At 42.9% G+C, this 15,830-nt stretch overlaps 1 protein-coding gene across 1 annotated transcript in view; it reads right to left on the reverse strand.

Moving 5' to 3' along the window:
- Positions 1–15,830, reverse strand: part of LOC108706251 (interferon-induced very large GTPase 1-like) — a 42,201-nt gene that overhangs the window by 6,908 nt on the left and 19,463 nt on the right. Inside the window, 3 exon segments of the mRNA XM_041578738.1 lie at positions 98–205; positions 5,103–5,204; positions 5,437–5,526. Coding sequence (XP_041434672.1) covers positions 98–205; positions 5,103–5,204; positions 5,437–5,526 — 300 coding nt within the window.

Genomic DNA, 15,830 nt, shown 5'->3' on the forward strand with positions numbered 1-15,830 from the left:
GTCCAGTTTCTTGAACAGCAATATGATACCTTTATCCTAATGATACTTGGGGAATATCTATATATTTACTGTTAATGTTATTAAATGACAAAAGTACCTCTGTGTTCCTCCTCAAATAGGCCAATAGCTTCTTCTTTTTGTCTAGTGGCTCCACATGAATCCTGTGCTGCTGCTGCTATAAAGCTGTCCATGTCTTTAGTGGTATCTTATAACAGAATATGAATGTTACATAGTATCTACCACATATACAGATATTGATGTAATCTATACTGGTACATTCACTGTCCCAATGATTGGAAACACAGCATGTGCACACACACACACACACACAACTAATATACATACTGTGGGGCACATTTACTAAGCTCGAGTGAAAGATTCGAATGAAAAAAACTTCGAATTTCAAAGTATTTTTTGGGTACTTCAACCATCGAACAGGCTACTACGACCTTCGACTTTGTTTCAAGCGATTCAAAGTAAATATCGACCATTCGAAGTACTGTCTCTTTAAAAAAAACTTTGACTACATACTTGGGCAGTTTAAACCTACTAAGGTACAATGTTAGCCTATGGGGACCTTCCCCATCAGTTTTCTAAGCTTTTTTTGATCAAAGTAAAATCCTTTGATCAATCGATTAAAATCCTTCTAATCCAGGGGTCGGCAACCCGCGGCTCCAGAGCCTCATGCGGCTCTTTGTCATGCTGTCATGCTTGCTGCGGCTCGGGACAGGCAAGACGCAAGCAATAATCAAGCAGCTCTTGTGGAACCCGTGCAGCAGCATACCCCAGACCAGACAGAGCCTTTGCCAGTGCCCCCCCCAGGACATTTCTCGGAGATGCTGGGGGTGGCAGAGGACACTTACAGGGTGGGTAATTTTGAACTGACAGCTGAGATTTACGGCTCTGAGCTGGAAGAGCAGCTGCGCAAAGGGGACGCATTGGCACTAGCTGGCGGGGTGACAGATGCCTGCACTCTTAGACAAGAGCAGCCATGCTGAGCCAGCTTCGTCCCGAGGAGCTGAGGGTGCTAGTGGGGAGCATTGCACGGTGCATCAGAGAAAAGTAGAGAGACTCGCACTGCTCCTCCACAGCGCTCTGCTGCCCCTCATTCAGCGACACGTAATGAAATCTTCTCGTTCCCCATGTGCCGGCTCTTGCTGTTGCAGCTGGACCCTGTCACCCTCCTGTGTGGGCACACGTTCTGCAAGAGATGCCTGCGTGCCAGCTAGCCACCGCAGTGCTGCCAGTGTGGGGGTGACAAGCTGAAGGGCAAAATGGAATGGCGAGTCTTATAGGGCCCCGCACTCATTGCTGTTTGAATTGCCATGATCCGGAGAGCCAGGCGCACCGTTTGCTCCCAGGGGAGGACACCCAGTTAGTGAGAGGAGAAGCGGCACATTTGGCTTGTCCCCCAGCTTTGCCTTCCTTCTGCGCTGTGTCCCCTAACACCACGGAGGAGTGCTCACACTGAGGGAAAGGTCGGCTCCCACTCTCTTTGCTCTTGATCCTGCACTTTGCATGGTGTGACCCGGCACCGAGCTCGCATGCTCTTGTCTATACTCTGAGACCCTACTACTGAATGCAGGAAGCTGCGGAGACCCCCGATCGCGAAATGTGGGGATGGAAGGCGCAAAGTTTCACTCGCAGTCCTCCTCTTCGCCTGCAGCAGCATGAAGCAGAGCCCGACGAGAGCATGCGAGCTCGGCGAGTGAGTCTGCGAGTGAAATGGACTGCGAGTGAAACTTTGCGCCTTCCATCCCACGCAGGCATCTCTTGCAGAACGTGTGCCCAGACAGGAGGGTGATAGGGTCCAGTTGCAGCAATAAGAGCCGGCACATGGGGAACGAGAACATATCGGATATGGGGGTGACTTCAGTAGGCGGTGCTGAATGAGGGGCAGCGGAGCGCTGTGGAGGAGCGGTTCCAGGCTCTCTCCTTTTCTCTGATGTACCGTGCACCCTAAGCTCCTCCGGACAAAGCTGGCTCAGCATGGCTGCTCTTGTGTAAGAGTGCAGGCTTCTGTGACCCCGCCAGCTTTGCTAGTGCCAATGCGTCCCCTTCGCGTTCCTGGGCAGAATGCTAGAGAAGTGGCTGAAGGAGGAGACTAAGGTGAAGGCTGTCTTCTGAGGAATACAGCGCTGCACTGGAGCTCGGTAAGTGTACAACTGCCTTATTACATATTTGCCTATTTTCCAGATGACCTGTTCTATAATTAATATGCAGCAGCAAGATGATCGTGGTTCTTACTGTGAGAAGTCAGAGTCCAGCAGCAGGTGTGAGGGCTATGTGATGCATATTTTAATGACGTCTATATCCCTCGCCTATCTGCTGGCGCTGGAAGCTTCTTGAGTGTGCAGGGACACAAAGGAAACAAACATATTATTAATATAGAGAGAATATTACAGAAAAGGGAAAAGCCTACTTACCTGCAGATACAGCCCTTGTGGCCCAAGCCTGCTCTTACACTGAGCTAGTAAAAGGGAGCAGCCATAGGCCAGGCCAGGGTGATTTTATTGCCAAGGGCCTCTTGACCAGTCACTCACGTGTATTGAGTAATAAACCTCTGTGGGACAGCCATACTGAGTGTCTAAACCGGGTAAGCCATAAATACATCCGAAAAAAGAAAAATCTCAGAAGAAAATAGAGAGTTTAATTCTGCATGGACAGATTCCTTTGCCTTCACTGCCAACGACGCTGGCTTGCCTGTGTGCTTGATATGTGTTGCGAGAAATTAGCAAACAACAAAAAATGTAATGTTGAAAGACATTTTCAAAACAAGCACTCAGCATTTTCTAAAACGTATCCAACTGAAGATGAGCGAAAGAGAGCAATTTCAGAACTACTACAGAAAGTTGAGCAGAGCAAACATACTTTCAAGAAGTGGATCAACTCTCCAAACTCAACTACAGCTGCGAGTTTTGTGGCAGCTCATGAGATCGTAAGGAGGGGGAAGCCATTCACAGATGGAGAATACATGAAAGAATCGTTCATAAAAATATCAGAGCATCTATTCTCAGAATTCAAAAACAAACAGGAAATTATTCAGAAAATTAAAGAAATGTCTCTCTCTGCAAAGACCATCAAGGACAGGACCATTAAAATGGCAACAAACATCACCAGTAAGCAAATTGATGATATCAATTCAGCTCAAGCATATTCAATTGCCTGTGATGAGTCAAGTGATATAAATGATATTGAGCAGACAGCACTGTTATGCAGATATGTGAACGCTGATGGGCCACAGGAAGAACTGCTTGAACTCATACCACTAAAAGGCCAAACGCGGGGACAGGACATTTGTGAGGCTGTTTTGAGTTGTCTAAAAGCCAAAGGAATAAACACAGCTCGCCTTGTGTCAGTGTCTACTGATGGTGCACCCAGTATGAGAGGAGCACATAAGGGCTTTGTGAATTAACTTCAAAAGTCGTTGGATCGAGAGCTGATGACGTTTCACTGCATTTGCACCAAGAAGCACTGTGCGCTCAAACATTCCCCCCTGAATGTGTGGAAGTTATGAACCTTGTTATTAAGATAGTGAACAAAATAATTGCAAATGGGTTAAACCACCGACAGTTTTGTTCATTGTTAGATGAAGTAGAAAGCGCATATTCAGATCTCCTGCTGCCAACAGAGTTCGGTGGCTGTCAAGGGGAGACGTGCTGAAACGCTTTTATGCTTGTCTGGAACATGTGAAAACCTTCTTGGAAAGTAAAGACCTCAGCTATCCCAAACTGGGAGACCTTGATTGGCTGGAAAAGTTTTATTTTATGGTGGATATGACAAGTCACTTAAACACGCTGAATAAAAATCTCCAGGGAAAGGGAAGCACGGCCCTGCAGTTGCTGGAGGATGTTCTGGCGTTTGAGCGCAAGATGACAGTGTTTGCCAGAGATGTACAGAGAGGTACGCTCTCTCACTTCCCCTCCCTGAGAGAGTTCAAAGAAAAGAACAATCACATCATAAATTGTGATTATTTACACTGTGCAATTATGGCAATGCAAGCTGCATTTGGAGAAAGATTCAGCGAGTTCAGTCCTTCCCTGTCACACCGCTGGACATCGACCCATCCCGGCCGAACATATCCGCATTCACAGGGATAAGTCAGCCCGATCTTGAAATTGAACTGGCTGATATAGCGGATAAAGACTTATGGGTGTCCAAGTTCAAAAACCTGACAGTGGATCACAAAGAAATCGCCCGTCAGAAGGCCACTCTCGCTAAAGAGCACAAATGGAATGATATTGAAAACCTCCCCAAACCCGACAAGCTTGTTTTTGAAACATGGAGTGCCATTCCCGACACATATATGAACATGAAAAAGTATGCATTTGGAGTCCTGTCCATCTTTGGCTCAACATACTTATGCGAGCAAGTTTTCTCTAACATGAATTTTATAAAATCCAAATATCGCTCCCGCCTCACAGATGACAGCCTAAAGTCCTGTTTGAAGATCAAAGTCACATCTCATAGCCCTGACACAAGGAAGATCAACATGGAGCTTCAGAAACAGAAGTCACATTAAACAGATGAGAACACTAGCATTTGTCTATTTTCAGTGTTTATTTCAAAGTAGGCCTACAATGCACTTCTGCTTGTTGTATTTTGTTGTTGTAACAGTTCAAAATTAAAAAAAGGTTAAAACTTTTAAAAGTTTATAAGCGGTGTTATGTTTTGCGGCTCCAGACTATTTTTCTTTAGTGGAAGAGGGGGCAAAATGGCTCTTCTGATAGTAAAGGTTGCTGACCCCTGTTCTAATCATTCGATTAAAAGGATTTTATCGTGCGATCGAACAATTATTACTTCAATCGATCGATCGTAGTATTTGAGCAAAATCCTTCAAATTCGATATTCGAAGGATATTACTTCGAGGGTTAATTAACCCTCGATATTTGACCCTTAGTAAATGTGCCCCCTAAAGTCTCCAAAATTTCTTTGTATATGGGTCTTATATGCATAGTATAGTCAAAGAAACTATGACTCACATTGTTGAATTTGCTTTCTATAACAAATTACCAGGCCCAGCTGAAAATCAAATAGTATTAATCATATTGTAACTGTTGAGGGTGGTCTTTATATTTGAGAAATTCTACAGTTAACATTACCTCTCTCTTTTTCCAAAGACTGTTCAGCAGCCTCTTCCTCCTTTCCATCAGCTCCCTCTAAATCCTCTGCTCCATCAGGGTTGTCCCTATCGTTTCTAGTACCTGAAAGCAGATTGTGAAGGTCAGATGGCAACTAACAGATAGTTATTAGTACATGAGATTGTGTTACACTCATAGTAACTGTTCTGGCAAATGGAAAATTCCAGTTAATCTGCCTAGGCTCCAAGAAATGTCTCAAAAGTTCCTGTCCTTACAAATGGGTTTTATATTCATTCTTTTGGGAAGTTTGTTTCAGGGGCAATGGTATCTTTTTTTACTCTACTACTGCCATTACCTTTCTCTTCTTCCTCAGAGAAGCCAATACCTTCTTCTGTCTTTTCAATAGCTGTTCCTGAATCCTGTGCTGTTTCTGGGCAGTCACTGTCTTTAATGCATAATGAAAGCAGAATGTGAATGTCACACATCATCCAACACATAAGCATTGGTACATGTTTTAACAACATTCACTCACTCTCTCAACTCACTCTTGTTATCTATCCTTATCTGCAATCTATCCTTGTGATTGCAACCTCCAACCCAACTTTCTATTGCAATCATGTTTTCACTTGGCCCAAACTGGCATGGTGTCAAATTCCTGACACAAAGAATTGGGCAAAAGTATATAGTATTTATTTTTAGCAGTGGCATAGTGTTTTAGAGCATTTTATAATATCATGAACTACAGGACAGTGAATGACACAGGATATATATATATATATATATATATATATATATATATATATAAATATATATATATATATATATATATAATGATTTAGGCCGGTAAAAATCCACACAACATTTGTGCATCCACCTGGCCTAATCATTTTATATAACTGAATATATATCAAAGTATGTGAATTCTTAGCACCACACAAGTGATTATTTCGCGTGCTGTGTAAAATTATTAACTAATTATTTACAGTGATCTGCATTTTTCAGATAGCATTTTTAAGCGACCACTTCACAAGTGTGCAATTTTTTTCTCTCACTACAATGCTGGTAATCAGATGATGATTAATTGTGTATATGAATACCATTTTTTCTTCAAGACTTGTTCATTGCTGGGAAATTGAGCTTAAAGCTCCAACTCCAGTTGCAGGAACAAAGAACATGGAGCAAGATTTATAGAGATCAGCTGGGATTTTTTGCATTTTAAAGCAGATGCTGACTGTGGAGATTTGGGGGAAAGTTTTATTGAGCAATATTGCTTAAACATACAACCCTGATGTTGTTGGACTACAGCTCCCAGCATACCTTAACCTTGATACTATGTTACTTTATTCTGGGATTTGTAATCCAGCAACAACTAATTAAAGTTTGGTTGAGCGGTGTAGTGCAGCAGGGTTTACTACCCAATTAAAGGAATTGTTCAGTGTGAAAATAAAAACTGGGCAAATAGACAGGCTGTGCAAAATAAAAAATGTTTCTAATATAGTTAGTTAGCCAAAAATGTAATGTATAAAGGCTGGAGTGAACAGATGTATAACATGTCAGTCAGAACACTACTCTCTTGGTTTACACTGACTGGTTACCCTGGTTACCAGGCAGTAACCAATCAGAGACTTGAGGGGGGGCCACATGGGTCATTTCTGTTGCTTTTGAATCTGAGCTGAATGCTGAGGATCAATTACAAACTCACTGAACAGAAATGTCCCATGTGGTCCCCCTTCAAGTCGCTGACTAACTCAGAGTTAGAGAACTGAAAAGCAGGAAGTTGGATTCTGACTGTTTTATTAGACATCTGTTCACTCCAGTCTTAATACATTACATTTTTAGCTAACTAACTATTTTAGAAACATTTTTTATTTTGCACAGCCTATCTATTTACCCAGTTTTTATTTTCACACTGAACTATTCCTTTAAAGGACTTTTAGGCAAAACTATTTTCCCCAACCAAAGGTGTGGTCTAATAGAGTTAGCACTCCAGATGGGGGTAACAGTACATTTTTTTTTAAATTAGTCTTGCCAGCGCTAGGACATTTGCACCAGGAGGGAGCTCCCTGTGGCCATGTTGTGCAGAGTGCATGCACATAATGAGCTTTTGACGTCACTCTCATGTACATAATGAGCAAGTCGTGGAGTTTCACTCATTATTCATGTGCCCAAATAATGCCGCTTAATTTGAAAAGAGAAAAAACTACTGTTACCCCCAACTGGAGTGTGGACTCTATTAACGTGGGGGAGGGTTCAGTAAAGGATTCAGTGGAGGACAGGTTAGATGAGATAGTGGGCAAAAGGAAGGGAAAATGGGGGAGGAGATTTGGCTGGGGGCACTTTTAATGATGGGAGGACCACATGTCATATGTTCAATATGGTACCAGTATTAAATGTTTTCCAAATACAACAAGTCTAACTGGTAAAATGGGAGAGGTGGAGGTGCTGGAGGAAAAATATGGTGTGATTGGTGTGGCTGAAACAAGGCTGAATGGCCAGTGTGTTTGGGAGTTTCCTTAAATGAGAAGGATCATGGGGTTTTTGTAGATAACAAGTTGTCTAATTCTGGGCAGTATCATTCTGTGGCTACTAAAGCAAATACAGTTCTTGCATAAAAAGGGCATTAACTCAAGGGATGAAAACATAATTATGTCTCTTTATAGGTCCCTGGTGAGGCCTCATCTGGAGTATGGGGGCAGTTTTGGGCTCCAGTCCTTAAGAGGGATATAAATGAGCTGGAGAGAGTGCAGAGACTAAGTGCAACTAAACTGGTTAGAGGGAGGGAAGAGTTAAATTATGAGGGGAACAGAAGTTAGGCTTCAGGTATTGGCACTGGCCTAGCCACACACCAGCAATGAATCCAACAATAAATGAAAAGCCGATACCTTTTTATGCAATAAACGGGGTGATCCCAAGTTTTATTCCATGGTGCTCTTGACACAGTTCAAACAGATCAAACGTTTCGGGACCACATGGCCCTTCATCACTTATGAAAAAAGGTATCGGCTTTTCATTCATTGTTAAATTATGAGGGAGACTGATATGGTTGGGGTTGTTTTCTCTGGAAAAAAGCCACTTGCGAGGGGACATGATTAGACTTTACAAGTACATTAGAGGACATTATAGACAAATAGCAGGGGACCTTTTTACCCATAAAGAGAATCACGTACCAGAGGCCTCCCCTTCAGACTAGAAGAAAAGAAGTTTCATTTAAAGGAACAGAGTAGGGGGTTCATCACAGTGAGGACAGTGAGGTTGGGGAATGCACTGCCGGGTGATGTTGTGATGCTGATTCAGTTAATGACTATAAGAGGGACTTGGATGATTTCTTGGACAGACATAATATCAAAGGCTATTGTGATACTAAACTCTATAGTTAGTATAGATATGGGTATATAGAATTTACAGTATGTGACAGTAGGGAGGGGTGTGTGTATGGGGCTGGGTTTTCATTTGGAGGGGTTGGACTTGATGGACTTTGTCTTTTTTCAACCCGATTTAACTATGTAACCATGTATGACCTTGAGTATGCAGTGCAGTTTTGGGCTGTAGTCCTCAAAGGAACAATTCAGTGTAAAAATAAAAACTGGGTAAATAGATAGGCTGTGAAAAATAAAAATATATCTAATATAGTTAGTTAGCCAAAAATGTAATGTATAAAGGCTGGAGTGACTGGGTGTGTAACATAATATAACAGAACACTACTTCCTGCTTTGCAGCTCTCTAACTCTAAGTTAGTCAGGGACTATAAAGGTGGCCACATTTGAAATAATTGTTCAGTGACAATATAAACAATATAAATAGAAAATATCAAACACATAAGTATAAGTACATATTATACTATTAGATGTTACAGACATTATAAAACATAGAAAAACCATCCTATGTCTGACTTTAAATGCGTTGGCTAGCTTGAGTTCTGTGTATTGCAGTATATGGACAAAGAATCCCATTGTATAAAGGCGGGTGGCATTGTAAATGTATGCACAAATGACAATGTCCCTAATATATAGATATGGCAGAGTTCATGGCCACTGAAAAACAAAGAATATGCACACATACAGCTAATATTGATAGGTCTAAAATGCACAGCTCCATACCGCTCCCCGCGTAGATAGGCAGGTTGCGCCTTGGTATCTTTTGGAAGGGGGGCTATTGAAACTGGTGATTGATCCACTGATTATATTCCTTAACCTTGTAGTGAGCAGGCTAATTTTTAGCACTCAACCACTCATCCACTTTATGCAAGGTTTTATTTCTGTGTTTTACAGACAAGGTCCAATACTGCGCAGCAGAAGGTCACCAAGTGAGCCTGTGTATTTATTATTAGCATGTATTTATATAGCGCCAACATATTGCGTAGCACTTTAAAGTAAATGTGATTATACAACTACATCACATGAGTTACATATATAGAATATATGGAGTAACAAACATCACAATCAATACAGGTACAAAAAGGTGAGGAAGGCCCTATGCATATGCATACAGTCTAAAGGGAAGGGAGTAATACACAAGGTGTGGGAGTGGGCAAGATCAAATTAAGTGGGTGAGAAATGTGGTATTGTATGTGGTGTTGTGTTTGGTAGTTAAGCAGAGTGAGGGTAGGCTTCTCAAAAGAAGTGAGTTTTCAGAGATTTTTTGAAAGCAGAAAGGTTGGGAGAAAGTCGGACAGACCGTGGAAGAGCGTTCCAGAGGAGGGGTGCAGCCCTTGCAAAGTCTTGAATGTGAGCATGTGAGGAGGTAATGAGAGAAGAGTTGAGTAGCAGGTCAGTAGAGGACCGTAGTAAGCGAGTGGGTGAGTATATAGAGATGAGTTCAGAAATGTAGGGTGGGGCAGAGTTATGAAGTGCTTTGAAAGTCAGTGTAATTAATTTGAATTTGATTCTGAAAGGTAACGGAAGCCAGTGCAGGGATTGACAGAATGGCGAGGCAGAGGAGGAGCGGTTGCTGAGGTGTATGAGCCTCGCAGCAGTGTTCATTATGGACTGGAGAGGTGACAGTCTATGGAGGGGGAGGCCAATTAAAAGAGAGTTACAGTAGTCTAGACGCGATATGATGAGCGAGTGTATAAGAATTTTGCCAGCGTCTTGGGTGATAAATGATCGTATTTTGGATATGTTCCTTAGGTGGAAGTGACATGATTTAATAAGTGACTGGATATGAGGAGTGAATAACAGGGCAGAATCTAGGATAACCCCAAGGCACCGGGCCTGGGGAGAGGGGGTGATAGTGGAATTGTTAACTATGATGGAAACTTCGGGGATGCTACTGGTGTTAGTTAGAGGAAAGAGAACCATTTCAGTTTTAGAGAGGTTTCATTTAAGGTAGCGTTGCGACATCCAGGTAGAGATAGCGGACAGGCAGGAGGAGACGCGAGTTAGGAGTTCTGGGTTGAGATCAGGAGATGAGAGATAGATCTGAGTATCGTCAGCATAGAGGTGGTAGTGGAAACCATACGAATTTATTAATTTGCCAAGGGAGGAAGTATAGAGGGAGAATAGTAATGGTCCCAGGACAGAGCCTTGAGGAACTCCAACAGAAAGAGGTAGGGGAGAAGATGATACTCCATTGTAAGAGACACTGAAGGAACGATTGGTGATGTAGGAAGAGAACCAGGACAGGGCTGCGTCACGAAGGCCAAGCGACTGGAGGGACTGGAGGAGGAGAGGGTGATCTACAGTGTCAAATGCGGCTGAGAGGTCAAGCAGTATTAGTAGTGAGAAATGATTGTTGGCTTTAGCGGTTAAAAGGTCGTTAGTCGAGTCAGGGCAGTTTCTATGGAGTGTTGTGGCTTAAAATCAGATTGTAGGGGGTCCAGCAGGTTATTGTCAGAGAGGAATGAGGTTAGTTGGTTGTAGACTAGGCGCTCAAGTAGTTTAGAGATGAAAGGTAGCAGAGAGATAGGTCGGAGGTTGTCAAGATTGGAGGGATCAAGAGAGGGTTTTTTCAGAATAGGGGTGACAAGAGCATGTTTTAGTTGAGAAGGAAACAGTCCAGTTGAGAGCAAAAGTTTAAATAGGTGAGTTAAGGCTTTGATTAGACAAGGATTGGTATTGCGGAGAAGTTTTGAGGGAATTGGATCAAGCAGGCAGGTGGTAAGGTGAGAAGAGGCCAGAAGCTTTGAGACTTCCTCATCAGTGACAGGGGTGAAGGAGCACAGGAGAGACTGGGGAGTGTGGAGGGAGGGTGGTGGAAGTCTAGGGGGGTTGAGTAGTGTAATGTCCCTTCTGATAGTGTCAATTTTGTTTTTGAAGTGCTTGGCAATATCTTGAGCAGTAGGGATGTAGCGAACGGCGGAAAAAATGTTCGTGAACATATTCGCGAACTTGCGTCCAAAAATGCGAACGGTTCGCGAATGTCGCAAACCCCATAGACTTCAATGGGAAGGCGAATTTTAAAAGCTAGAAAAGACATTTCTGGCCAGAAAAATGATTTTAAAGTTGTTTAAAGGGTGCAACGACCTGGACAGTGGCATGCTAGAGGGGGATCAAGGGCAAAAATGTATCTGAAAAATACATTGTTGACACAGCGCTGCGTTTGGTGCTGTAAAGGGCAGAAATCACACTACGTCACTCAGGTGATGTTTCTGGACACGGAATGTGAAAAAGCTCACACAGCTAGGTGGCACTTGGTTAAAGACTGGGCAAACAATGCCTGCAAGGGCAACGTATACAGTAGTGGATACGGAATATATTATTGCTGCTGTAAAAACATCACTCAGGTGATGTTTACGGACACGGAATTATTATTGTTATTTAGACAGAATGTGAAAAAGCTCACACAGCTAGGTGGCACTTGCATACCTCCCAACTGTCCCTCTTTTGACCACTCAACCCCCTGTCCCTCTTTTGTACTGGAAAGTCCCTCTTTTCTCTGCACTGAACAGCCAGAAAAAAAACAGTTTCTAACTTAATTGGCTTTTGGCAGAGAGCTCAGAACAGCTAACAGGTGCAAATAAGATAACAATTTTGACTCTGGTTGGTGCTGGTAGTGGTGAACTACTAGGAGGAGCAGCACACCAGTCCCACTCCCCAACACAGCTAGACTAATAGCACTGGGCTCTTACAGTAGCAAAGTAAAAAAAACAAAAAAGAAAATAAAAGCAGTCCTTACAAGGACTATTGGGTTATTACAGCAGTCAGCAGATGAGATCAGAAGCAGTGCCCACAGCAGCTACATACAGAGCACTGCAGTAGAAGGTAGATTACTAGTCAGCAAAGCTAACTAACCTAAACTCACTGTCCCTCAAATCCCTGCAGAGTTCTGTCCCTACAATACAGAGCAGTATCAAGTAGATTACTAGCCAGCAAAGTTACTAATCAACTGTCCCTCAAATCACTAACAGCTCTCTCCCTACACTAGCTCTTCCAAGCACACACAGGCAGAATGAAAAAACGCTGCAGGGCTTCAGTTTATATATGGAAGGGGAGTGGTCCAGGGGGTGTGGGGGTGGTCCAGGAGGGAGAGCTTCCTGATTGGCTGCCATGTATCTGCTGGTCTGGGGTGAGAGGTCAAAAATAAGCGCCAGCTAAGGCGAACCCAAATTGGCGAACGTCGCGCGACGTTCGCGAACATTCGGCGGACGCGAACAGCCGATGTTCGCGCGAATTAGTTCGCGGGCGAACAGTCCGCGACATCCCTATTGAGCAGAGACAGATGTGCATGGAGGGGGTGGAGAAGGGGAAAGGGAGAGTGTTAAAGGTGGAGAAAAGTTGTGCTGGTTTTTTAGAAAGGGAGTTAATGATTGAAGTAAAGTATGTTTGTTTGGCTTGGAAAAGGCTGGTGTTAAAGGAGCACAGGGCAGATTTGTAGCTCCAAAAGTCTGATTCTGAACGGGATTTGCGCCAGCGACGCTCAAGTGCACGTGAGTGTCTTTGGAGCGCTTTTGTAGGAGCAGTATGCCAAGGTTGAAGTGGTTTGGGTCTAGAACGTTTAGTTTTTATAGGAGCAGCTCATTTAGGGCAGTGGTGAGAGTACTATAGTAGACAGAGGTAGCCACATTAGGACATGAGATGGCTGAGATATTAGAGTGAAGAGAGTCAAAGGAAGAAGAGTGTGACACGTCTACAGCTTGCAAGTCATGGTAAGTACGTGTTTGGGGAATAGCAGGGGGTGAGGAGGGAGTTAGTGAGAGTTGAAATGTGAGCATATTTGTGATCAGAGAGGGAAAATGGGGAGTTAGTAAAATTGGTGGTTGAACAGAGTCTGGTAAATAGGAGATCCGGAGCATTACCATTGGAGTGAGAGGGGGAGTCTGAGAAGAAAGATAAGCCTAGGGAGGAGGTTAGCGAAAGAAGTTTAGAGACAGAAGAGTTGTTAATGTTGTTAACGGGTATATTAAAGTCACCTAATATGATGGATGGGATGTTAGATGAAAGAAAGTAAGGAAGCCAGGCAGCAAAGTTGTCCAGAAATTGTGCAGTTGGTCCTGGTGGTGGATATATAAGAGCAATGCAGAGTGAAACAGGAGAAAAGAGCCTAATGCAGTGAGTCTCAAATGAGGAGAATGATAAAGAGGGAACAGGTGGAAGAACTTTAAAAGTACAGTGGAGAGAGAGAAGCAAACCTACCCACCTCCAGGTCTGTTACCCAGGTCTGGAAGTATGAGTAAGGTGTAGGCCCCCATAGGACAGGGCAGCAGGTGAGGCAGTGTCAGTAGGAGAGAGACAGGTGTCAGTAAGTGCGAGTAGGTTAAAGGAATTTGCAATGAAATGGTCGTGTATAGCGGTGAGTTTGTTGCAAACAGATCTGGCATTCCAGAGAGCACAGGAAAGATTAACTGGGTTTTTGGGGTATAGGAGTAAGAGTTCTGTACTGTTTGAAATTGCTCCGGAGAGAAGGAGCTCATGGCCGTGATATAACTGGGATGGGGTAAAGGGCCAGGGTTTGGGTAAAAGTCCCCAGCTGCCAGCAATAGAAAGGAAAGAAAGACTAAGTGAGAGTGGGATTTATAAGTCCTTGGTTTGTATGAAAAAGAGGAGTTTTGTGGAATAGCTAAACAGAGTACTTTATAAACTTCATGTGTGGAGAGGGAAGGAGAGGAGAGTAGAGAGGCTGAGATTTGTATAGAACTGGGATTTGATGGAGGAGGTAGTGAAAAATGTTTTATGAAGCACGAGAGTGAGAGGAGGAGAAATGCAGGATAAAGTGTGTTTGGAGTAAGAAGTAACAAACTAGCAGGTACAGCAAATCTGTTTTCTTCTTATCCCAGATGGTTCACTGTTGATTGCAGGGGAATCCGGTTCCTTTTGCCTTGTCAATGCCTTGTCCAACTGCCTTGTTTAACTGTCATTTCTAAGCACTTGTGAAATATTAGCACTCGTGCCATGCCCCAGACACGAGTGCCATCCCCAATACAGGGTCTGAATTTATATGTAGCTGATTGGGAAAACCAGAGCCTAATTAATCAATTAATCAATTAAATAGCTAGCAAAGGGCAGAGTTTTACAGACACCAGAACCAGGATTGGGGCTATAAAAATATCTCTTGTTCACGGAGGAGTGGGACACAGATGTGTGCTTGAGATATTATCAAAGAACAAAAGTAGAATAGGCCTGACAGACAAAAGTTATTGGGGTTAACAAATACAAGTAGGGATATAGCAGAATTACCAGAATTAACAGTTGCAGTATATGGATATGGCAGTGTATGGATATAGCAGAATTACCAGAATAATGTAGTGATGCTTTTGTTACTGTTAAATGGTCCGCATGAGGTTTTTAATTGGGAATAATAATAATAAAAGTTCAATTTTAAATAACTACGCTAAGTCAGAGTTCAATGTCTCTATAAGTATTTGGCTGTCTGAACTGGGTTGCTAAGAGTGAAAGACACAGTGTTTTTCAGAATTTACAGTGTGCTGTGCTGTGAAAATTACCATATACAGTATGATAAACACTGGCGCGCTTGGTATATGAGAGTTCTCTAGAGTGGTATAGGCTTTTTGTATGTTAGCGGTCAGTTTTAGGCCTATAGAATTTAGGCCAGTGCATAAATGATTTATTTAAATCTGCATCTTATGATTGGGAAAACTGCGTGTTTCTCTGATAAATAGCACTGTTGTGCTAAGGACAAAGTGGATTGAGATGCTTGGTGACCAACAGGGTGTGAGATCTAAATTGTTCATGATGTATACAAGTGAGGGACTGTTTAGATTGGAAAACTACAAGGTGTGTATTTAGAGTTCAGCCCCCCATATTTGTTGGTGCAATTGCCCTATTATAGAACATCTAAAAACTCAAGGAGGGGGTTTATAGATTCTAAAAAAAAAATCAAACTTGCAGAAGCAGAATTGTAGTTATACATGTTAAGTATGTCGTGGTAAATGTACTCCCTAACTGCCATCTTTCCCCTCTACAGTCTGTATTAAACACTGCTGCCAGAATTCTCCTCCTCTCATCCAAAAGGGTACAGGCCCCTCCCCTGCTGAAGTCCTTATCATGGCTTCCTATAAAACAAAGAATAACTTATAAACTCCTCCTCATAACCTTCCCTTCATTCCTCTGCACCTCACTACATCTCATCTCTTGTCTCTCTATATGTTCCTGCCCGAAACCTCCGCTCCTCTCAGAGCAACCGCTTGGTTGTACCCCCCACTACTACTGCTGTTTCCCGTATCAAACCCTTCTCTCTTGCGACTCCTTATATTTGGAATGTCATTCCTGAATCTCTCAGGAGAGAATCCTCCTTCAGTGTTTTTAAAATGAAACTCAAAGACTACCTCTACAGCACCTTAATACCCCTCTGAAT

The sequence above is a fragment of the Xenopus laevis genome, chromosome 9_10S (assembly GCF_017654675.1).
Source record: "Xenopus laevis strain J_2021 chromosome 9_10S, Xenopus_laevis_v10.1, whole genome shotgun sequence".
Lineage (NCBI taxonomy): Eukaryota > Metazoa > Chordata > Amphibia > Anura > Pipidae > Xenopus > Xenopus laevis.